Raw genomic sequence first — 25,360 nt, 5'->3', positions numbered from 1 at the left:
AAAAATTACACTTGAACATGATACATTAAACAGGACTTCAAACATTCACACAAGGCAGACATTCTTAGGAGAGGATCACAAAGGCTCAATAGCCATGTGCATATGTTCCTATCATATGATGTTTATCAAAATGAACTCCAAGATATGGAAACAAAAGGTTTTTCTTTGTTGTTGTTGTTGTTAATGTACTGTGTGAAATGATTACTTTTTTCTTTAATTTTTTTCTTTGGTTTATCCCCTGTTGTCACTATATTTGCTTTTGGTACCCTGTGTCTTATGTATGCATTTAGCTGAATTGGGGAAGGGAAGGGAAACAATAAAGGACAAAGGACAAACCAATGCAACTGTGATACAATACAAAGCTTTAATACATGTCTGAAGTGATATTCTGGTTACTCTGATCTGACAAATATACACTCTCTCTATGTGTGTGTGTGTATATATATATGTAGACATATATATATATATATATATATATATATATTGAAATGTCACATTGTACCCCATGACTATGTAAAATCACAATCTCAATTAAAACTGAAAGCATTTTAAAAATGAATCAATTATTCTTACCTGTATGAATTCTGATTCTGATCCACATTAAGAAGATAGCCATTTTTCCTCCAGCTGATGGATGGCTTTGGTATCCCTGTAGCCTCACAAGCCAGGGTAGTCTGGACATTTACTGTGACAGTTATATTGGTAGGACCAGGAGCAATAGATGGAGGAACTAGGACAATGTCATGAAAGCGGAAGAAAACACACTCAGCAAACAGGATGGCATTTGAAGCATCTGCTGAACTAAATTTCATCCCTGGTAACTTGTCTCATAGACATAATACCACAGGGCACTGTGGATTTAAATTGTGCTGTGATGATATAAACTATCCTAAGGGGAAAGTGTGGGTTGTTTGTCCACAATATAAGGTAATGTGTTTAAATAGCTTTCCATACCAAAGGCCTTTACAAACTCCCCCCCCCCCCCACTTTTTTGTTGGTCATGGGGCCTGAACTGTGGGCCTGGGTGCTTTCCCTCAGCTCTTCAGCTCAAGGCTAGTGCTCTACCACTAGAGCCATAATGCAACTTCCAGCTTTTTCTGATTATGTGATGCTGAGGAATCAAACCCAGGGCCCCATGCATGCGAGGCAAGCGCTCTACCACTAAGCCACCTTCTCATCCCCATACTCCCTTTCTTTTAACAAAGAAACTTCTTGTTTTCATTTCCTATAGTTCATTTCAATAAATATTATTTTATATGACCAGATGCACATAGGTATTGCACCTTTGTGTTCTCCTAAGACTAATCCTCTGGACTCACTATGTGTGAATGCCTAGAATTCACTCCTTTAAGTGATCAAAAAACACTTTTACCCAGAGCACAGATGTTGTTTGTAAGTGTATATTTACCGTGGACCTGTAAGTCTATTCTCCTACGAGCTGTTCCAGCCACATTGGTAGCCATACACAAATACCTTCCTGTGTCTGCGACATGTGCTGATTGAATATGAAGAAATCCATTTTCCAAGATGGAGTACCTACAAAAAAGATGAGTTCCCTTGAATTGGCCTTTTCTCTATTCTTTATTGAAAAGCCATTTAAAAGACTCAGTGAAATCTATTTAGGCTTTTTTCTGCTTTGGATGATACTTAACATTTGAATGATACTTGGTAGAAAAAGAGGATATAGTATCCTGGGCATCGGTAGCTCAGGCATGTAATTCTATCTACAGGAGGCTGTGATGGGAGGATTCCTGTTAGAAATCAGACCAGGCAGAAAAGTCCACAAGAACCCATCCTCAACCAGCAAAATACTAGACTGCAGGTATGACTCAAGTGGTAGAGAACTAGCCACAAGCAAGCAAAACAACCATGCTCAAAGTCCTGAGCTCAAACCCTTCCCTAACAAAAGGATACAATGCAATGGTACATAGTAGACAGGCTGTGATCTTGAATGAATTGTAATCATTAGGCAGATGTAATTGTAACTACAAGCCTTAGGAATTAAGCATTCCTCTTAATAGTATGAAAAAAATTAATTGTAAATATAATAATACCAATAATGCATTTACAACATTAGCAATAAAGACTTAAAGATTTCTGTTTTAGTTTATTTTCCAGAACAGTTACCTTGAGTGGTCCCCAGAAAGAACAGACCCATCCTTTCTCCATGTTACCCTTGGGACTGGCACACCTTCAGTGAGACATTCCAGCACAGTCGACTTATTTAACAGAGTTACAAGACTCTCGGGGCCACCTTTTATGTTTGGAGGAACTGAAGAAGAAATAAACATAACAATCTAGTTATACTAAATAACATAAACTCCAGGAAAAGTTTGACGATGTAATGAGAGCTTTGAGTGAAGTGTTTAGTTGTGTCTACACTAAGCTAGGTTAGTATAAATAGAACTGAAGTTTAATCGATGGAGTGTTACTCAAGATACTCTATGTTTAAAAATAAAGAGTAGATGGGGAGGAGATTTTGAAATCCCTGATATGGTGTATAAAATCTGGATCTCTGTGAGAGAAACTTGAATAAGAAACTGCTCTGGTATGATGCAAATTAGAGATGATATTTCTTATTTCTCTTTGGCCAAATAATGGTCAGAGAATGTTAACACTGGAACAAGTTCACTTCAAATCAAGAACAGAAGTGGGCTGGTGCTGCAGAAAACACATCTGTTATTCATCACGGAAGTCTCAGAACATGGATTTTGTTAATCACTGACTTCATGTGGGAAAAGAAAGACTGAATTTTAATTTTTGTATTAAATGTATTAGTTGTGTGGGTCATCTAATTATCCTGTAAAATGTCACATATTAAAAATCCAAGGGGACTATTTTTGGGAAAAAGTCTGCTTTTCTTTCTACATTTTTGGCAAGCATTGATATTTACATGTCATATTTAAGAAAATTACAGAACTCTTGGCAGTATTTGACAAAACATCAATACTAGGAACATATAGAGCATTTTCTCAAGCCACTACCAGTAAAGGTGATCTAAATGATGGTCCATTTTTCATTCAAAGACTTGGTGGACTCATTTATCAGTGGCTCTAACTTGAATAAGGGAAAATGTCTATCTCTATGTCTTTCTGAAACTGTAATATTCTGACAAGTAACAAGTACTATGTGTGGCTTTTTTTCAAAATAAATAACATAACCTGGAAGATTTACTTGATAAGCTCCTGAAAAATCGTGCCATCTCTTTGAATGCCTTTGATTAAATTTTTCAATAGTGAAACAATGAATAATCCTTCTTACCATTTACAGTGAGAATAAATTCTCTTGTGGTTGTTCCTGCAATGTTGCTAGCCACACAGGTATAATTGGCCGTATCTCCTAGATCTGCATTGTTAACTTGCAAATATCTCCCTCCAGATAAGATTCTCACTCGAGGTGTTGCCTAGAGCCAATAAATAAAATTTATCATTAATTATTGTATTTTTGAACCTGAGACATCATGCTTCCAGGAGCGTTTCTACCACTTGTACCACACCCAACCTTTCGACACTTATCACGGTGTTAGGAAAAGAGAATAAAATGTTATTTAATAGCATTAGAGTAATATACTAGTATTTCTTGGTATTACAATCTTTATAGTAGTAGCAAAATCCCTGGGAACTATTTCAATGACTTCAGGGAAGTTGAGGCATGACTACGGGCCCAGTTCCCTTGGCACAATGAACACAAGGATCCATTCACAGATATTTCTGCGTTTACCACTTCACAAAGGCTCTATAGCCATTTTTGTCTTAAAACTGAACTTCTGCAAAAGGTTTACCTGCAACTGCTCTCCATTTCTGAGCCACATAATGACAGGAGGGGGAACTGCATCCGACTTGCATTCCAGTGTCACCTGTCTGTTCTGTAACACAGTCACATCCTGGGGTTCACCAGTTCCCACAATATTAGGGGGTACTAGACATGAACAGAAGACATCAAGCACTTTTAATAAATGTAACGTAAAGCATCTGATCTATCAATAATCAACAAATGTTCATTTTGCTTGTTGGTACTGGTCAGGGATGAGGATTGGGGGCCGTGAGAAGAGTGGACAGAGGGAGTAAGTCTGCTACGTTATATGCACATGTCAAAATGAAACTCCCTGTAAAATTAATTGATGCTAATGAAAAGTAGAAAAATTATGTTTATAAAATATGCATTTCTTAATTTAAAACAAGTGTTATATGCTGCGTTCTGTATCGTAACTTTGTGTTATGAGCGTGTAGCTAGAACATAGAACTTGTTGCCAATTTACCATGCACTCGCACTAAGTATTCTTTGTCGTCATCGCCTGCAGGACTGGAGGCCAGACATGTGTACCTTCCTGTATCCTCCACCTACAAAACCCAAATAAGGAAATTGCACAATATTAACATGGTGTTAAATCCTATCTTAAGAAAAATCATTAAGGAAGCATAGAAATTATATTAAACTTATCATTAGTAATAATACTTTTTATCAGTATTCAGATACTGAGCAGCTTATTACATGTGCTTAGCAGCTCTATTACATGTGAAGCTGTGTTTTAAATAGATTTTAGTATTTGACCTAAAAATGACCTAATGCCACATACAATAGACTAGACACCCAATGTCGATTGAAGACATACATGATAGTCTTAAAGAAGAAAATAAAATATATTTATTAAGTCAACAGACAAAATATGAAGTTGTTGAAATCAAACACATCACTTTTGGTGAATACTTTATCTTTGGCATGAAAAAATAAAATGGTAATATGTTGTTTATAAATAAGGCCAGACTGACAGCAGAATCTGACAAAAATGGCCTGGTTTCTACTGGAAATTAACCTTCACTAGTTATGTTTTGCCTTGTACACACACAAAGAAATAAGGACACTGGGTCTAACTGGCACCATCTTGGCAACGGGGCAGATGGTAGGGAATTGCTTCTCATTAGAGTCATCTTGGCTTCTTGGTGGATGATGGTGAAGTCCCATCCACAGTGATAGGCATGCCTGAATTCCTAGAGGCACTGGCAGGAACTTGAATAATAGGTTACTGGACCTGCCAGAACTATACCATGAACTCATGAGCACCTCGTGACCCTGCAGCCTTATCATGACCTTATTTAGGCCCCAACCAGCTCAGCCTCCATTTTGTGCCATGCTTCTTGTCTCCTGACACTTTTCTATGGTGCCCTATACAGCTCTCCAGTAGAGTAGATCAGGATTGTTGAAATAGTTTTTCTGCTCTCTCTTTACTACCCTTATGGCTCAATTTCCCAACAGTATTAAGCACATCTGAGGCTGCAAATTTTTGTGGGACATGTGTCCTCCTAAAGTCACTGGCTTTCTAATTAAACCTCTCAAAGTTGACCTCTCAAAATGTGGCATCTCTGTATCTCATGATCAAAGTCCTGTATAACAATAGCATATGTAGAGAATATGCTGGAAAATGAGTGTCCTTTCTGCTGTGAAAAATGGATTGGGTAAAAGTAGCAAAGGCCTGTTTTCATTTATTTTATTACTGAACATTCCTAAAATATTGGGATTTTTAACAATCTTGAATTGAAAATTGACTTTACAGGTTATGGAAAAGCTGCAAAAATTCTTTTGAAAAATTTAGATATAGAATGTCCGGAAAAATAGTCAAATATATTTTAGAGCAACCCTCTCCTGAGCTTCTTTAAATTAAGAATTTTTTTAAAAATTGTGTATCATTTTCCAGAGAATAATTTATGAATTTCTCATTATATTTTTAAAACCTCTAAAGAAAATGTTTCATTAGGAACTTTTGGTCATTCCAAATCAATATTGCTCCCTCCATTTTTCTCCTCTTGGCCAATCTTGAACCATCATACATGGCTGGCTACTCTGAACCTTTGCCTCCTCTGGGAAAGATTTTCCGCCAAACTCTTTGTGGACACCCACTGGCACTATTTGCAGTTGCAATTTTTAAAATGTGCTCTGTTAATAGGGAGTTAAAAATTATAATCAATCACATGCCTTCAGATTGTTTTGCAGAATTGTTGACATGTGTTATGGCTTACAAGGAGATAGAGTATATGAACGTTTTCAATCTAGTTGGTGGCAGAATGGTCTCATTCTCCCCTGAGAATAAATTAGATAGAAGATATTTTAGGAAACATGTCTTTCCATACTAGAATTTGCAAAGCATCCATTATGTGCTTGGCATAAATATATGTTGCAGATAAATACAAAGTTCATTTAAGTACAATAGACTGAGGTAAGTACTAAAACAGAGCTATGTTCAAAACACAAAGATACTCTTCAATAAACTACCAGAATTCCTAGCAAGAGCAATTAGGCAAGAGAAAAACACAAAGAGAATCTGAATAGAGAAAGAAGAAGGAAAATCCCTCTTGCAGATCATATGATCCTGTACATGAAGAACCCTATATTCTATTCCAAGTTACTTGAGCTGATCTGAAACTTGGCAAAATAGCAAGGTATAAAATCAATCCACAAAAATCAATAGCTTTTCTGTATGCCAACAATGAGAAGGCTGAGATTGAAATCAGGAAAGCAACTCCATAACCTTCAAAAAAATCCTAGGAACTAACCAAACATTTGACGAACGTTTATTGTAAAAACTTTAAAAATCTGAAAAAAGTAATTAAAGCAGATTTAAGGAAATAGAAAAACCTTCCATTCACCTTGATTGGAAGAATTGCATTGTGAAAATGGCAATATTGCCCAAAATAATTTACAAATTCAACACAATACCCATTAAAATTCCAACAACATTCTTCAATAAAATAGAGAAAGCAATCCCAAATTTCATATGGAATAATAAAAGATCTCAAATAGCAAAGACAGTCGTTAGTAGAAAGAACCGTGTTTGAGGAATATCAATACCAAACTTCAAGTTCTATTACAACGCCATATTAATAAATAAACAGTTTGGTACTGGCACAAGAATAGGTATTAGGATCAATGGAACAGAAAAGAAGACTCAGAAATGAACCCACAGACCTATAGCAACTTAATATTTGATAAGGGAGCCAAAAACAAAAGTTGGAAGAAAGACAGCTTGTTCAACAAATGGGGCTGGTAAAATTTGCCATTCACATGTAGAAAACTGAAGCTAGATCCTTATATATCACTCTGTAATAGAATCAGCTCAAAATGGATCAAAGACCTCAATGTAAGGCCAGATACCATAAAAAATAATACAGGACAGAGTAGGGCTCCTTGGCACAAGTCAAAAACTCCTAAATAATCACAACAAATCAAAGACTGGATAATTGGGATTCAATTGAGCTGAAGAGTTCCTACATGGCCGAATGGGAAAAGATTTTTTTTTTTTTTTTTTACCAATTATGCATAAGGGCCCGATTTCTAAGATATACTTAGAGCTCAAAAAATTAAACCATCCAAAATGAACCATCAAAGAGACAACAATCCAATTAATAATTAGGCTAAAGACTTAGGGACTTCTCCAAAGAAGAAATAAGAATGGTCAATAGACACATGAAGAAATGTTCAATTCTGGCCATAAAAAATGCAAATCAAAACAATATTGAGATTCTACCTTATACCCATTAGAATGAAAATACCCATTATCAAGAAAACTAACAATAACAAATGCTGGTGGGGATGTGGCCAAAGGAAACTTTACTACAAAAGTTGATTAGTCACACTTTGGTAAACAGTAAGGAGGTTCTGGGACTCAGCCCAGATGCCCCTCAGTGGTTAAATGGGTCAAGAAAATGTGGTATATATACACAATGGAATTCTACTTATCCATTAAAAAGAATGATATTGTACCATTCATAAGGAAATGGAAAGACTTGGGAAAAAATGTGTTAAGTGAAGTAATCTAGACCCGAAGAAACATAGGTTTCCTCTCATATGTGGTAGCTAGAATATGCCTATAAATTTACAACTAAACACACTGGATGGTTAAAAAAATACACTAGACCATGATAAATTACACAGATCTGTAGGCATTCACCCACAGTGAGACCAAAGGAGGATAAGATTCTTAGGAGAGCAACATAACAAAGGTTTAATACCTATGTGCTTCAGAGCATATAAAATAATATTTATTGAAATGAACTCCAGGAAATGGAAATGAGGATTTTTTTCTTTGTTGCTGTTTTTGTCTTCTTTTCCTTTTGTCTTATTTGTCTTTGGGAGGGTAAGGGGGCACACAGCATCAGTGGGGCAAATGGTGAATAAATGCAGCAGTGATACTCATTAGACACTACGTTGAAGATGAGCTATACATCTTGTGGGTGGTGGTGGGAGGGAAACACTGGGAGAGGGGGTGACATTGTTCAAACAGTGATGTACTCTTTATCTGACTTATATAAGTATAACCCCACTACAGATCACCTTTACAATAACAATTAAAAATGCATTAAAAACACTAGGAGAGAATCAGTGGAATCAAGAGATGTCTTCAAAATTGCTCATATTTAATATTCTGCTTCAAAGCAATTTTAATTGTCTTCTTATTATTTCTTATCTACCTGGATTTTGTGTGTAATTTTATGTCTGTAAGACAGAGAAAAACTTGTTGCAGGGTTTTGATTCAGAAAGGAGTATGATAGCTTAACCTAGCTTTATGCAGTGTTTGGAAGGGAGATGTAAGAGGAAATGGGTGTTTGTTTGCTAGGACACTAGCTATAAACTGTGATGAAATCCATTGGCTAGACTTCACAAGCCAGGCTTGAGACCCAGCTCCATCACTGAGCAATGATGAGTCTTTAGCAGACATATACTTAATTTCTCTGTATTTTTTTCCTGAGTTTGTAAAATGGGGGTGAAGATACACAAAAGAATGCCAAGTGGGCTGGGAATGGGGCTCAGTGGTAAAGTGCTTGCCTACCATGCATGAAACCCTGGATTTGATTCCTCAGTACAACATAAGCAGAAAAAGCTGGAAGTGGTGCTGTGGCTCAAGTGGTAGAGTGCTAGTCTTGAGCAAAAGTCCCAGGACTAACAAAAAAATGTCAAGAACATGTTAGAAAGCCCAAGGCTGAACATTAGATAATTTATAAAACAGCTGTCTTGCAATCTTGCAATTTTCTTTCTTTCCTCTTTGTCAGTAAAACAACAAATTACATATAACAAATTTCTTACTCTATGTTGAGCAGAATGATGATTATGATAACAAGAGAAAAAATTGTGCCTTTTCCCTCATTCTTTTGAAACACATATTTTTGTGACACTAGACTAGGCATAGAATGTTAGACTATTTCTTTCCCAGTATATGTAAAAGTATCTTTTTTTTTTTTCAGCTTGCAAATGAATCTTAGGGCACAAAGAATCTGTAGTATAAAGCTTGCCTAAACTAAAGGTTGTAGTCAATTTTAAATTGATCACTGTTTGAAAATCTGTGTCTCTTCAGACATCTACACCTGTTAGTTCATATTGGAAATCAAAAGTGCCCTTTGAAGTATCACATAAACATATGTTGGATTCCATCTTGCTGGTTAAGAAGATGCTAAGAAGCTTCAGGACATGTACTAACACAGATCTGTGAAAACACTTAATAGTTAATGAGTTGGACTCTTGTGGTTTCAGAGTTTAGTATTAGTCTTCCTTCTAGACATGCCTATCATAAAAGAAATCTACCCTTAGTAAAGTTGCAGAGAATTCTGAAGTGTTTAGATGCAAAGACATCGTGTATCTAACAATTCTAATATAGTACAAGAAAGAAGTTTAATCTGGAATAACATGATTGCATAAACTTTGACACTTACTTGAGTACTAGATATTCGAAGAAGAGCCCCTCCTTGTAGAGTTTGCACCTGATCAGTGTGTGTAAGGGGCCGGCCATCTTTCATCCAGGCAATTTTAGGGGTAGGGATTCCAGAAGCAAAGCAGGAAAGTTCCAGTGGGTAATTGACAATTACTGACACCTCTCCAGATCCTTCAGATCCATTAATGTGTGGTGGTTCTATGTAAAGAGATTCAAAACAATAGCAAAATAAATCTGCTCTTTGATTAAAAAAAAAAAATACAGTTGATTAGAACCCAAAAAGACAATCCAGCTTAAATTTACATTCATGTGATAAGAATCCAGAAATTGAAGTGATTGCACCTATCTGTTATAACCATTTCTCATCATTGCTCCAATTTCAAAACACTTGACATGATGACTTATGCAAAAAGCACATTAGTTAAGTCTGAGATGCACTAAAGTTTTACACTTCTATTTTTAACATTATTAGTTCACATCTTTTATTAGCTAATATTAGTTGTTGAAGGAAGAGCATAGTGACTGACATTTCTATACATAAAATGTACCCATCAACCTCACCCCCTCCATCACTCACCTTCACCCCTCATTCCATCTTCTTAAAGCAATTTCCACAGGTTTCACAGTTCTATTTCCATACATGTATATATGTTGACCATTTTTATCTTCATTCATCTCTTCCATTCACCTCACTCCAACCCTCTGATACCTAGGCCTCCAACAATACCTTGTTTGACTTTCCTGTCATTAATGGTTTACTGACTATTACTAACAAGACTACAAAATACAATTTTTGAATAATTTTTTGAATACATTAAAAGATCCAAATTGGGATCTTTTAATGAGAAAGAAAGAAGAGGTCAGGAAGAAAGAGAGGCCAAATAAATAGTGCTGTAGCTCATATTGAAGTGATAGAGGTAAAAGAAAAACACATATTTTAGAAATGATTGCAGGTAAAAGTATTGGGTCTTGCTTATGGATCTGGACTTAGGAGAATGATGGAAAAGTTAAAAAGAATGACTCTTAGTGACTGCTGATTGTCAGATCTATCACATGATTCAGGAGATACAGGAAATGTACCAGATTCTGAGTAAAACAGACTTAGGCTGAACATACTGACTTGGAAATGCTTTTAAATGTCCAAATACAGATGTTTATATGATTATTGCCTTTCTGAATGTAGGGCTCAAAACAGAACTAGACTGGAAATTCAAGGGTCCTCAGAGGGTAGGATACTACTCTGGCCCAAGTTTAAGACCTATGGCAACCATAAGATAAAATAATTTGCCATTACCACATGCAAGATCCAGAAATTGGGATTTGAACCAAGAGGGACAATATTGTTGTTACTACTGTTGTTTTAAAACTCTCAATGATAAACTTGTGGATGGAGGCAAGGTCTAATTAATCTTTATATTCATAGTAATTGAAATGTAGTAAATAATGAAGAATTGACTATAGCCAAGTGGAAGAGTAGACAAGTGTTATGAAGTGGTAGAACACAATCTGGAATTGAAAGATGTAGACACTTTACCATTAACCTAAAGCATCAAGAAAGCATTTGTGGTTTTGTAAACATAAACTTAATGATATTCATATAACCCCAATAGGGAGTGGTAGCATTGTGAAGAACAGAGATGGACCAGGCCTGTTGAAGGAGGAGGGTGATAGCCTAATTTGAAGTTTAGGTCATTTGAAACATATTAATAGGAGACAATGTTACAAAGATAAAGTCTATGTCATAGAAACTTTGGAAGCCATGATGCAAGTGTACTTATTCTATAGGTACTAATCATGTTTTAGTCAGGAGAATCAAGGTTCAGGGCAGCCTGGGCATAAATGTGAGACTCCTATTTGAAACTTAACTAAAGAAAAAAACAAAAAAGCTAGGAATGTGATGCCACTGGTAGAATGTCTGCTTGGCAAACAAGAAGCCCTGAATTCAAATCCAGCACCATACACAAAAAAGCATGATGATAATTAAGAAATTCGAATTCTTTCATTGTCAGAAACAGCCAACAGAGTTAATACGTATCTTTTTCCAGAATGGAAAAGGAGAACTATCCGAAAATTTTAGGAGGCAGATTTTTATGATCATATTATCAGCTGTAGTAAATTGCAGTGGTAATGTATAAACTTTAATTGCAAAATAGAACAGATATAGACACTTACCAGAAAATTCCCCATTTGGAAAATTTCTCATAGATAGGATGGTACTTGAATTTGTTGACTAATGAGATGTGTTTTTTGTAGCGCTTCTAAGAAAGTCTGTAAAGATGCTACACCAAAGCCATAGGCCCTTCCTGTTTTCCCTGCTTTGTTGTTCAGGTAGAGCACACAGCACGATCATTGACCATGATGCAAGAGAACTGAAATATCTGAACTGCTAAACCAGTGCTACAACAGCCAAACTTTATGTATCTTTCTCAGTGAGACAAACAAAAAAGTTGTTCAGGCCAAGGATGTAGCTCAGTGGTACAAAACTTGCTTAGCATGCACAAGACCCTGCGTTAGATTCCCCCAACACCATAATAACAAAAGGTTCTTTGTTTAAGCCACCATATTTAAACTACTCTGAACAACCAAACACAATTCCTAATAGAACTCATTCTTTCTCTTCTCTGAAGTGCCTTCCACTTTGAAACAGAATAGTCTTTTCCAGATACAGATCTACACATGTTATTCCATGATGATTTCACATTATGGGATGAAAAAACAAATTTTTCATGTGGTCAGCAAGCCCAATTGCCTAGATCCTGTCAACCCCTTCCCCCTCCCTCCCCCCCCCCCCCCCAACTTCCCTAGTTTTATTTTGTATAATGCTCTTTCTTGTTTTGGCTCTCCCAATCACATTGTGCATTTTCACAACCACTAATACACCAGGACACCTCCCACCACGTGGGTAGAATTAAGCTGTGAATGGCAGCTCCCCAAGTTAAGACATTTGCATTCTGAGTAGTAGCACTGTTCTATGCAAAGAGCTTTTAAGAGTGCAGTGGAATTAATTTTCAACAGATGCGGAAACTTCTCATCTTTCTGTTGTGCCAGCTTTGAAATCTGTTTTCGAAGAAGTATTATTCCTATACACTCTTCAACTGGGAACGCTGTTCTTTGTACACTACTGGAATAGTATCATGGTTGGTTATCTCCTTCATTTCTTTCAGTGATGCCCTGGCCAGTGACTTTTGGTGCTGTATTTTCAAAGGACATCCTATGCTCTTCCCTCTTCCTTCTCCGTAGATATAGTATAGATATAGATATAGTAGCTAAGACTTCTATATATATTTTCAGAGCTTCGTAGTACATCTCTCTCTCTCCTTTCTCTCTCTGTCTCTCTCTCTCTCTGTCTCTCTCTTTCTCTCTCTCCCTTTTCATTCTTGCTCAGGATCCTCTTTGCCTTTTAACGAGGCCTGAACTATTTAAAATACTTTCCAGGATTTTTGCAGTTAGCACATCTAGTGTCTCATACCTCTTTCCTTTCACATTCCTTTTACATTTGTACAAACTGACAGCTGAAGCTTGATCATCTCTAGGTGAAAGACACAGGCAAGAGTCTCTAACTCTCTACTCATTTCCAGAATTCCACCCTCCAGAACTCACACTTATCCTTAAGGGGATCTAAATCTTGAGGTTACCAACACCCAGAATGTTCTATTAACCACACAATCCTCATCACAACTCAGAGTAATTACTTGTTCAGTACCTTTGCTTCCCCCAGATGAAGGACCTATAGGATGGTGTTTTTGTCCTTTTTATTCTCTGATGTGTTTAAGGATCTGCCATATAGTAAGCATTCTTAATGCTTTGTTCAATAATGGTTAAGAACATGCCCAGTACTTAGGCATATTTAGTAATTAATATTTAATATATGAGTAATCAGGCATAAGATAACCATACAACATCTATGTTACCAATACTCTGTAAATTGATACATCTATATTTGCTACTAACCCTCATCCCACCCCTTCCAGACATTTTCTTTTCTCTTTTGCCTCTGATTATCCTACAGAATTTCCTCTATGAGCACCACCTCCATTCTCTGAAGTATCAGAGACCAGAGTATTTCACTTATTTTATTTAGATACTGTCTGGCCTCCCTCAATAATTACAGTACCCATTACTGCAGTTCAAAAGTATCTCCTTCAGTGTTAAATTCAGCCCAGCAAATAAACATCACCAGTCTCTAACAAATCAGATGTCAGTCTACCTACTAGGGCACAACAATAAGCAATGTGCACACTGCCTTTGCCACCATAAAGCTTAACTAGGAATGCAGCAGAGTTTCAATGTTATATAAACAAGTACTCTGAGGAAGCAGCTCTTAAGTGAAGAAAGGCAGATCCAAAGAAACATAGGTTCCATGGAATGTGCCTATACATCTGTAAGTAAACCCAATGGATAGTAAAAGACAAAAAATTACATTTGGACATGATAGCTTAAACAGGACTCTAAATATTCACACAGTGAGAACAAAGGTGGATATTCTTAGGAGAGGATCACAAGGACTCAATAGCTATGTGCATATGCTCATATAAAATGATGCTTATTGAAATGAACTACAAGAAGTAGAATCAATGTACAAGTTGTTATGTCAAAAAATGAACTTTACAACTTTGGTGCAGGCAGAGGGGGGGGGTAGCGGGGAGGATTGAGTGGGGGCGGGGGGAGCATGGGAAGGGGAAACAAAGGAGGAGGCTACAATGCTTGATAAGAAATGTACTCATTATCTTGCCCATGTAATTGTAACCCCTCTGTATAGTATTTTCACAATAAAAAAAAGAAGCTTTTTATTTTACTGTTTGCGGTTCTTTTTTTCTGTTTTTTTTTCCCCTTTTGTTACTGGTTTTGATTTCTGTACCTTTTGTCTTGTATATAAGTCTATCTGAAGAACCAATTCAGCAGTGATACTCACTAGACACTATATTGGAAATGAACCGTACGACTTAGGGAAGGAGTGGGCAATGGAGGAAAAAGTCTGGGAGAAAATGCAGGAAGGGGTGACACTGTTCAAAAAGAAATGTACTTAATACCTGACTTATGTAACTATGACCCTTCTGTACACTACCTTTACAATAAAAATAAAATTGTTAAAACGGTAGACTCTGGTGCTAAACACTTGCCCGAAAACTTTTGCTATTCTCTATAGTATGAATTTCTGTGCTATGAGAAAAGCCTGGCCCCTCTCCTACATCAAAATAGAGGAAGAGAACTAAAAAAAAAGTCTTGGTCTTGATTACTGAAATAGCATTCACCTTCCTTTTCCTTCCAAGGTCAGAATTTTTGCTTCAAGGAAAAGGTGTGATTTTTCTTTATGCTATTTGTTTATGTGAAAAGTTGGAATACATACAATATTTACCTTAAAGGTACACAAGAGTAAATAAAGCTAGCCATCAGTGGCTTGTGCCTGTAATCCCTAGCAACTCAGGAGGTTGAAACTAAGAACTTCAGTTCAATACCAGTCTGGGCAGGAAAGTCTATGAGACTCTTACCTCTCATTAACCAGCAAAAAGCCAGAAATGGAGCTGTAGCTTAAGTGGTAGAGTGTCAGCCTGAATTAAAAAGCTAAAAGATCCATTCATCTACTGAGGGGCATCTGGGTTGGTTCCATATCTTAGCTATGGTAAATAATACTGCAATAAACGTAGTTGTGCTGGTAGCTTTAGTATGGTTTTGTTTGTGATCATTCAGGCAAATACCCAAAAGTGGGATTGCTGGGTCATAGGGGAGCTCTATGTGGAGTCCTTTGAGGAACCTCCATACTACTTTCCAAAGTGGTTGAACAAGTTTACACTCCTACCAACAATGCAGTAAGGTTCCCTTCTGTCCACATCCCCTCTAGCATCTGTTGTTATTAGAGTTCTTGATTTTAGCCATTCTAACTGGGGTGAGGTGGTATCTCAATGTTGTTTTGATTTGCATTTCTTTTATGGCTAGGGAGGTTGAGCATTTCTTCACGTATTTATTGGCCATCCTTGTTTCCTCTTCAGAGAGGTTTCTCTTTAAGTTTTTAGCCCACTTATTTATTGGGCTGTTGTTTCCTTGAGGATTTGTTGTTGGGGGATTTAATTTTTTTAGTTCCAGGTGTATTTTAGATATAAGACCCTTGTCTGTTGTATGGCTAGTGAAGATCTTTTCCGAATCCGTGGGTTTTCTATTGATCTTGCTAGCTATGTCCTTTGCCATGCAGAAGCTCTGCAATTTCATGCAATCCCATTTGTCCAACCTTTCTTTGATTTGTTGTGTTTCTGGGTCTTTATTAAGAAAATTTCAGCCTGTGCCAAGGAGATCTAGGGTTTCTCCTATTCCATCGTGTAATGTTTTCAGGGTGTCTGCTTTGACTCTGAGGTCTTTGATCCATTTGGAGTTGATTCTGGTACAGGAATTCTATGCCTCCATAAGAAAGAATGACATTGCCCCATTTGTTAGGAAATGGAAAGACTTGGAAAAAATTATATTAAGTGAAGTAAGCCAGGCCCAAAGAAACATAGGTCCCATGGTTTCCATTGTTTGCAATTACTAGTATATGTCTAGGACAAGCAGAAAAGGTCAGATAGGTTGATGTTAGGCAAAATGAACCTCAAGATAAGGATTCAAATGTTTTTTTCTTTCTTGCAATTGTTTCTAACATATTTATAAGATGATTTCTTGGTTGCTTTGTATGTCCCTTCCCCATGGTATAACACCTGCTTTCACTGTATTTGATGTTGGTATAATTTGTGGAGGGGAAATGAAAAATCAAATTTTTTAAAAAGGGATATAGGTGGACCCATTGCAACAATGATATGTACAAGACGTTATGTCAAAAAAAGAACTTTACAACTTTGGTGGGGGGCGGGAGGACACAAAGGGGGAGCAGGGTGGGAGGAGTTGGGAAGGAATGGGAAGGGGAAACAAAGGAGGAGGCAATAATGCTTGATAAGAAATGTACTCATTTCCTTGCTCATGTAATTGTAACTCCTCTGTATGGTATTTTCACAATAAAAAAAAAAAGCTAAAAAGAAAGTTCTTAGGCCCTGAGTTCAAGCCCTTCCATTGACACAAGAGAAAAAGAAAGTAAAGCAAACTACACTATTTGAAAGGACAGCTTCAAATATGATCTACAGATTGAACCATTTAAAACTGTTTGGGATGACATACACTGGTGTAAATACCCCTTTTGAATAAAAGAATTTTTATTATCAAATGTGTTTTTATATAGGTCCCATGGTTTTCCTTATTTCCAATAACAAGTGTACGTTTAGGATAATCTTACCAGACAAGTAGAAAAGATCAAAAGTTATGCACATATAACCAATAAGATGATCCTTAGCAAAATGAACCCCAAAATAGGGACACAAGAGGTTTTATCTTTGTTGCTTTTTTGTTGTTGTTGTTTGTTTTGTTTTTTATTGGTAGTGGGGCCTGAACTCAGAGCCTGGGTGCAGTCCCTCAGCTCTTCAGCTCAAGGCTAGCACTCTAGCACTTGAGCTACAGTGCCACTTCTGGCTTTTTCTGCTTATGTGGTGCTAAGGAATCAAACCCAGGGTCTCATGCATGCAAGGTAAGCATTCTACCACTGAACCACCTTCCCAGCCCTGTTGCTGTTGTATTTATAATGTACTTTAATGTACTTATAATGGGATTTCTTTTGTTTCTTGCGTATGTTCTTCCCCATGATATAACTCCTGTTTTCACTGTATTTGATTCTGGTACCCTGCATCTTATATATACATTTTTCTAATTTGGGGAGGGGAAGGGAAATAATTTAAAAAATGTGTTTTTAGTTCTCACAATTGCATTTTTTTAAGTTACCCATAAGCTTATTTTTTTCAATGAATATTCTTTTTACAAGTTGGAGTTTTCATCTTTTCAGGCAAATAAAAAAAGCAAATTAAATTTAATGTGTTTCAGATGAGAATAAGCTTGGATTAATTTCAAAACAGAAATATGAATGTAATACTTCTGTCAAATTCTGTCGTATACTAAATGATTCTACGAATTACACTTACTTAAGAAGTCCCCACCATTCCTGACTTCCCCACTGTTCTGAGTTTATTGGAATGTTCCCATACCTAAGACCTTGAGGATGAAGTGCTTGCTGGCTTCTCCAGCATCATTTGAGGCAATGCAGGTATATCTTCCTGAATCTTCAGTCTCAGCTTTGATGAGCTGAAGGACCATTCCTTGAGTGTTGACTGTTAAATGAGCATCAAGCCCCAGGGGCTGGCCATCTCTGAGCCAGGACACACTGGGAGTTGGGGTTCCATCAGTAAAGCATGTCATGGAGGTGGAACTACCTCTGACAATTGTGATTTCCTCTGTTCCCATTGCATTGTCCAAGTTTGGTGGTACTAGGTAGAAAATAAAACAGGCAAAATTTGTATGTCATATTTATGTAAAATTTATATGTTAAATTGAACTTCAAAATGCTCAAACAAGGATACAGGATCACCCATGGTCACAATGAGATGGACAAGACACTATGTAGAAAACAAACTTTGCAACTTGTAGGGGGAGAGGGGAATTAGGGAGGTGGAGAGGGAAGGGATGGTAGGGGAAAAACAAAGGAGGAGGTAATGTTTGATAAGAAATGTACTCATTACTTTATTCATGTAACTGTAAACCCTCTGTACACTATTTTTACAATAAAAAACAAAAAATTCCATAAGGTTTCTAGGGTCAATGAAATATACTTTATAAGAGGATATAGGAATTGATCATTCTACTAAAACCATCTATTAAGTGTGCTAATTATTAATCTTTCTAATACCAGCAATGAAAACTTACAGTTGTTTTCTTGGAGAATACAATGTGTTTTAAATTTTGGTGATTTTTTTTAACTTCTTAAGTTTGTCTCTTCAATTTGTTTTATTGTTATAATAATGGTTATAATAGTTCCAGTGGTATTTTTCAGCTATTTCATGCAGAACAATACTTATATGATCTAGAAAAAGTTTGTTATATTTCAGCGTACATTATAATATAGCAAACAATTGCTTAATTGTTCTGAGATGTTTTGGGGAGGTTAGAAAATATGGAGCACTAAGTCTCTCTACTTCAGAAGTTGAATATTTTGAATTCTTTGCATATATATATATATATATATATATACACACACACACACACACACACACACACACACACATAGATACATATATCTGTTCATATTTAAGTATTACAACTGCACTAATGGTGTTATTATGTTTATATGGCAGACTTGTTTGGTGTCTAGATTAAAAAGCCATTTTTGGAAACTATGTATCTGATTTAGTGTAAAATTCTGGGCTAGGATAGTTTCTGACAGACATACAATAGTTCTGATAAATATGGACTCCTTAGGGGAAGATTGTCTTCCCTAGTCCGTAAGATGCTTTTCCCCCAATTATTTTTGAGAGAGAAAGTATAATTTTTAAATCAGTGAGGAAACCAATTTCTAACGGGGAGCCTGTGTCTTAGTACCAGGCTTAACTGAGGCATTTCTGTGACATACCAATCACCTGCAGGCTGTAATGCTTGGTGTCCACTCCGGCTCTGTTGGAGGCCACACACGTATATACAGCCACATCGGACACCTGAGCTCTCACAATCCTGCAAAACAATTTAATCCAATGCTTCATCACTTCATCTCACTCACTATATACTCAGAAAATGATTAGGATTTGTACACAGATTGGAGAAGGTGATTTATTTTGAGAAAAATTAGTAAGGAAGCTTGTAACCACTCCGTAGAAGGTAGAGATAGCTTAAATGCAATTGATTTTATGACAACAATTATGCCGTGACACTATGCCACTATTTGATAACTATCAAATATTTGATATTTGATGACAATTACCATCTAGTAAAGAATCAGTGTGGACCAATTCATTAAAACATGAGCTTTGAAGTAAGAATTTAAAAGTATTTTCATTTTATAGTTCTTGTCTTCCCCCTATGAAAAACACACTGAATGGGGGAGAGGCCTAAACAAGAGTAAAAGCTTAGAAGAAAGCATTTCTTAAACAATGTGTACATAAAGGCAAAGTTTCACAGTTATTTGAAATGTTTAGGAAATAACCCTCAATAGGCTAACCTGATAGCTTGCCCTGCAGACAGCAGTCTGACATGGGAAGAGAGAGGCAGAGGAAGCCCATTCTTCAGCCAGTTTATCTGTGGTGGGGGCGTCCCGGTGGCTCTGCAGTCAATATTTATGGAAGTATCTACCAATGCCATCAGCTTCTCAGCTTCTTCCTTATTACCTCTAATTTTGGGGGGAACTAGGTCATTCAGGAAGTACAAGAAAGAGAAGGATGTATTAAGCACTCAAACAATTTCCACAATAATCACTTAAATCTCTGCTTGAATTCAGAAGGAAATGGCAGTGACACTCGATGTAAAGCTAAATCTTCCAGACAATGGTGGACCCCTAGTGCAGTTAAAAATTGGTATTTCATATTCACCATAGACATTCAGGTTAAATATCCGGTCTTCTTCTCCAGCAGGGTTGGTGGCCACGCATGTGTATTTCCCCATGTCAGACGGGAGGGCTCCATAAATGTTTAATGTACTGCCACTAGCAGTCACCCTGTGGAGCGGGCCACAAAAGAGGCACTAAGATGAATGTGGCAGTAATAGCTGCAAAACTCACTTCACGTTATTGTGTTCTCTAAAAATACCATCACAGAAGCGTCTCACAACTATTTCATTAAGTACATGGGAGCCTGGTAAAGAGTCAGAGCTAGAGAAATTGATGGAGATTTCAGACATCTAACTAAAATTACACAGAAACAGCTCTCTGATCTTTCCTACTCATCACCTGCTTCAGGAAAAAAGGAGAAAAGGAAGAAATTCAGCTTCAAGATCTCTCTACCCAATTACGGGCAAAGACACCTTGTCTTCAGAATATTCTATTAGTAAGCCACAGGCTCACATTGTATCCTACCTACTCAGAGTGGTGGATTCTGGAGAACCAAAGTTTGAAGCCAGTTCAGAAGAGTCAGCTAGACTCCAGCTCTAAATTAACTAACAGAAAAGCTAGAGTTGAGATACGGCTCAGGTGATAGAACTCCAGCCAAGCAAAGAAGTAAAATAAGCACAAGGCTTTAAGTTAAACCCTGATACAGGGGGGAAAAAATCTATTCTTAGTTATCAATATAGTTTGAGTTAAATGAAATTACAAAATAATTCCTTAATGTGAAGGAATAGAATAGGATAATTTATCTAAATGTGACAATTCAAATGTGAATATATTTTTTCAATTTTTTTCTACAAATTGTTGAAGTTTTTCTTTTGAATTATGCAAAAGTAAATGAAAATTATGAAATTAGATAATCAAATATATCTAACTTCTGATTATTACCTTATTTATTCTCTTCATACACCATTAATTCTCAGACATAACTTCTTATGTTTTAAGAGGCATGTTATATATGATTATTCTAACAATAGTGATTTCATTAGCATTTCACAAACTCAGAAGAAAATAGTACACTTTTAACATCCCCCATGTAGTATAATTTAACACTAATATTGAAAATTCCAGTAGTAATGTCCTGGTCTATTTGTGCTTTTCAAAATTTAAAATTCCAATAATTTTACAAACTGAAAAGGTAAGCTGTGAAAATCGAGAAAAAATAGTAAACTATTAATAAATTGCTCTATATAGTGAGCAGTAGTGAAGACAGAATCAATAAAGTTTATAGAAAAATAAACAAATTAGGATGTTGAAGTAAGGGACATGACCTAGACTCCTAGGTTCAAATATTATCTTAGATCTTCAGGTATTTCCCCATACATGTAGTACTTCCTCTGGAAGAAGGCCAATATTTGCTTATTATTAATAATAATTAAATACTTATCAGTTAGTCAAAACATTAACATAAGAGAAATGTTATCTAAAATGTCTCTAGAACATGATTACTCCAAAAATATGAGATACATTTTAACATAAAATGAACCCAAAGAAAATAACACTTACCAATACTACAAACCATTAAAATTAAAATGCTTGTTCAAGATGATACATTTAATAATGCATTCAGTTAATGTCTATTTATACTTATAACTAATTTGGTAAATAGTAATATATTATATGTTTAATAATATAATAATTTGGCATATGATAGGGATAACTGTGAGAAAATTATCTTGTAGTATACAATTCTGGATTGTCCTGAGGGAATTTGGTGTTGACAGAAGCAGGAAGTTCTCCAGCTTTATTTTTCTATCTCTTTGTGAGTAGTGTAAGTCTCAGCTGAAAGTGAAATTTGGAAAAGCCACTTTGAGGAATGAACTGTGTTATGGTACTGTATTTTGTCTCATTAAATGAGCCAAACAATATGGTATGTATTCAGTTTGATGTTGTAGGACAAGAAATTAAAGTTAGGATTGCTGACAAATCTTTCTAGGATGAAGCTACTTTGACTTTAGTAGGAAAGAAGAATTATTTTATGTCAGACACTTTGATAAGACATCCCCAAATTAGAGAAATATAACCAATGATTGTTAACTAACAGCTTAAGGAATGACAGCCCAAGGAGATTTTATAATACAGCAATGGGTAAGATTCACATATAAACATACAGTTGAGCGTTCTTTAAAGAGAACTTATGTCCAATTCCACAAAAAAATGATCTTTTGAGTTCATGAATGAAATGATAGCGACATTCTAATAAGGGTTGGCACTAGGTCCATGTGAAATATGAAATGTAAAGCATTGTGTAAGACTTTACCATTTACAGTAAAACTACCCACATTCCAAACATACCTGACTCTTTCTGTCTCACCATTCACTATGGGCTTTCCATCTCTAAGCCATTGAATAAGTGGGGTGGGAATGCCATTGGCACTGCAGACCAGCTCAACATTTTCCCCCAGAAGGACACTGATTTCACTGGGAACTTCAGCCCCAGCAACACTTGGAGGAACTTTGGAGAAATACAAATATTTAGAACTTTTATGAACAAGGCCTAGGGACATACATTCCAATGAGTGTGAATCATAGTATGCAGCATTTCTGAATCATATTCTTCCTAGATTATTATCTTTATGAATTACTTTCAAATTAGAAAGATAAAGGAATCAAATCATTTGAATATTCCTGGTATGTCTCTAAGTTGATTATATTATCATAGGGACTAAGGACAGATTTACATCATGGGTACCTTTCTTCCTTCCTTTCTTTCTTCCTTCCTTCCTTCCTTTCTTTCTTTCTCTTTCACTCTTTCTTTCTCTCTTTCTTCTTTTTTTTGTAAGTTGTGGGGCCTAAACTCTGGGCCTGGGCGCTGTCCCTCAGCTCTTCAGCTCAAGGCTAGCACTCTACCACTTGAGCCATAGTGCCACTTCCAGCTTTTTCTGCTTATTGGTGCTGAGGAATTAAACCCAGGGCAGCACTCTACAACTGATGCACCTTCCAGCCCCATGGGTACCTTTCTTAAACAAAAGGAACTATTCTTGGATTAAGTCTTCAATGGATTGTACATAATTAAGATAGTTTAAGACAATGTTTCATAAAATAAAGGTCCAAGGAAAGTATCTAAGTTGATTATATTTTCCTTCATTCTCCCTGCTAAGTAGTATTTATTCCATACTTTTGTTTAATCTTTAATGATCTGATCAAGGACTAACGTATAATAAAGTTCTTAACAATTGTATCAGATAGAAACATATTTGAATTCCTATTCTGCGTAATTCTAGATGTGTGCTAGCCACAGCTCCTGTCAGCTCCCAGGAGCCAAGCTGCTCCTCATTCAGTGTCTTCATGCAGGTATATTTACACCAAGAAAGAGGCAAATAAAAAAAAAAAAGTAGCTATGGCCTGGTGTTGGTGGCTCATGCCTATACTCCTAGCTACACAGGAGGCTGAGATCTGAGGATCACAGTTCAAAGCCAGCCTGGGCAGGAAAGTCTGTGAGACTCTTATCTTGGCCACTCAGAAAACCAGAAGTAGAGCTGTGGCTCAGGTGGTAGAGCATTTGCCTTGAACTGAAGAGCTGAGGGATAGTGGCCAGGCCGAGTTCAAGCACCACAACTGGAAAAAAAAAAAGTAGCTATGAAGCTATGAAGCAGGAATCTCTTGTTTAAAGAATCCGTTCTTGGGGCTAGGAAGGTGGCTCAGTGCTTGCCTCGCATGCACAAGGCCCTGGGTTTGATTCCTCAGTACCACATAAGCAGAAAAAGCTGGAAGTGGTGCTGTGGCTCAAGTGATAGAGCACTAGCCGTGAGCTGAAGAGCTCAGGGACAGTGCCCAGGCCCAGAGTTCAGGCCCCAAGACTGGCAAAAAAAAAAAAAAAAAATCGGTTCTTAAACACTGACTAGCACAATCCTGCATTATGTCTCCAAATATCATTTTACTCTATTAGAGCTACCACAGAACATGATAATTAGGCCACATCTTCAGACCTGGGAGTACTAATGAAATCTAGTCAATATGAATATTAAATAAGAGACTTCCCATAATTGATATCTAACATACAACACGGAATGAACTCTATCCTATACAGATGCATTTTCTGCAGTCTTAAGATATACTAAATTAAAAGTCTGGTACAATGGTTGTACCATATAACCTATGGTTGCTATGTGTGTCATTATTGTATGCAGAAGTATGATTAAACATGCTGTTCATGGTGTTGTGTGTATAAATAGAAGTTTTCCCTTTATGCTTCTGAAATCTCAAAGAATTGCTTATCATTAAGAAGCTCCTGATACACCTTCCTTTTAGTTAATTTCCATTTTTTTTCTTTTTGGAGTTGGCTTTAGCAGAGCATATAATAGGTAATCTTCCTAATTAAATGTGTAATTTATGAGAGGTTCTTTATGTAGTAACTGTAATACAACTGGGAAAAATACTTCAATTTAGTTTCAAGTTTGACTTCTTTTTCAGTTTTAAGTCAAAAGTCATTACTCAGAGGTTTACTGGATTTTTTTAAACCCACAAACCAGGTTCTTTCTATGGTATTCAGTATCATGTTGGAACATAGAATGAATAACTAAATATTTATTTCATGTATTAATGCTCTTTACTCTCACTATAAAATTATATAAGAACCTTGATCATTTGAAATTTGCCTATTCTCTTACTTGTGATTAGAGTATAGTACAAAAATCAGGCAGTACGTTTTATTACTAATCTATATAAATAAGAATAAACTTAGTCTTAATTTCAAAATAATATTATGCCATTTGAAAATAAATAACTTAAAATTGCTATAATTTATTAAATATTATCTGCTAAATTATTACCTTCCTATAGGAAAACATCTCTATTCTCTATTTCAGTCCATATATTTTAGAGAGCTAATAAGTTCATTAAAACAGAAAAATATTAGAGATTTCTTGATTCTACTATTCTTTTTGGACATTTATACCCATTTTTATGAGAATAGAGTTCACAGATAAATGTAGGACAAAAATTGACAATATATTTGGTGACCTAAAGGCATTTTGAGTCAATTACTAAAAAGTCCTTTTAAATCTATACTATTTTGTACTCTATAACAAAACCTGAAAATATATCATAGTGTATGTGACATACCTTGGATCAAAAGTACATAATTCTTCTGTGCTTTTCCCTCCATATTTGATGCAATACATGTGTAGTTTCCACTATCTGAGCGTTGAGATCGGGCAATTTGGAGTTTGCTACCCCCAGACAAAATGTGAACTTCCAATGAGTCTGAATTTTCTACAGGTAGAAACAAAGCA

General features: G+C 36.2%; 1 protein-coding gene across 1 annotated transcript in view; it reads right to left on the bottom strand.

Moving 5' to 3' along the window:
- Nucleotides 1–25,360, bottom strand: part of Hmcn1 (hemicentin 1) — a 432,339-nt gene that overhangs the window by 69,857 nt on the left and 337,122 nt on the right. Inside the window, exons 63-75 of the mRNA XM_042674344.1 lie at nucleotides 25,191–25,340; nucleotides 22,422–22,581; nucleotides 20,116–20,240; nucleotides 19,749–19,932; nucleotides 19,167–19,264; nucleotides 17,749–18,027; nucleotides 9,699–9,895; nucleotides 4,259–4,340; nucleotides 3,782–3,918; nucleotides 3,262–3,403; nucleotides 2,128–2,272; nucleotides 1,409–1,536; nucleotides 574–730 (exon numbers count right to left, since the gene is read on the bottom strand). Coding sequence (XP_042530278.1) covers nucleotides 574–730; nucleotides 1,409–1,536; nucleotides 2,128–2,272; nucleotides 3,262–3,403; nucleotides 3,782–3,918; nucleotides 4,259–4,340; nucleotides 9,699–9,895; nucleotides 17,749–18,027; nucleotides 19,167–19,264; nucleotides 19,749–19,932; nucleotides 20,116–20,240; nucleotides 22,422–22,581; nucleotides 25,191–25,340 — 1,984 coding nt within the window. The remainder of the gene's footprint in view (nucleotides 1–573; nucleotides 731–1,408; nucleotides 1,537–2,127; nucleotides 2,273–3,261; nucleotides 3,404–3,781; nucleotides 3,919–4,258; nucleotides 4,341–9,698; nucleotides 9,896–17,748; nucleotides 18,028–19,166; nucleotides 19,265–19,748; nucleotides 19,933–20,115; nucleotides 20,241–22,421; nucleotides 22,582–25,190; nucleotides 25,341–25,360) is intronic.

The sequence above is a fragment of the Dipodomys spectabilis genome, unplaced genomic scaffold (assembly GCF_019054845.1).
Source record: "Dipodomys spectabilis isolate Male_0828 unplaced genomic scaffold, ASM1905484v1 ptg000019l, whole genome shotgun sequence".
NCBI lineage: Eukaryota > Metazoa > Chordata > Mammalia > Rodentia > Heteromyidae > Dipodomys > Dipodomys spectabilis.
This window is presented reverse-complemented; position numbering and strand designations above follow the sequence as displayed.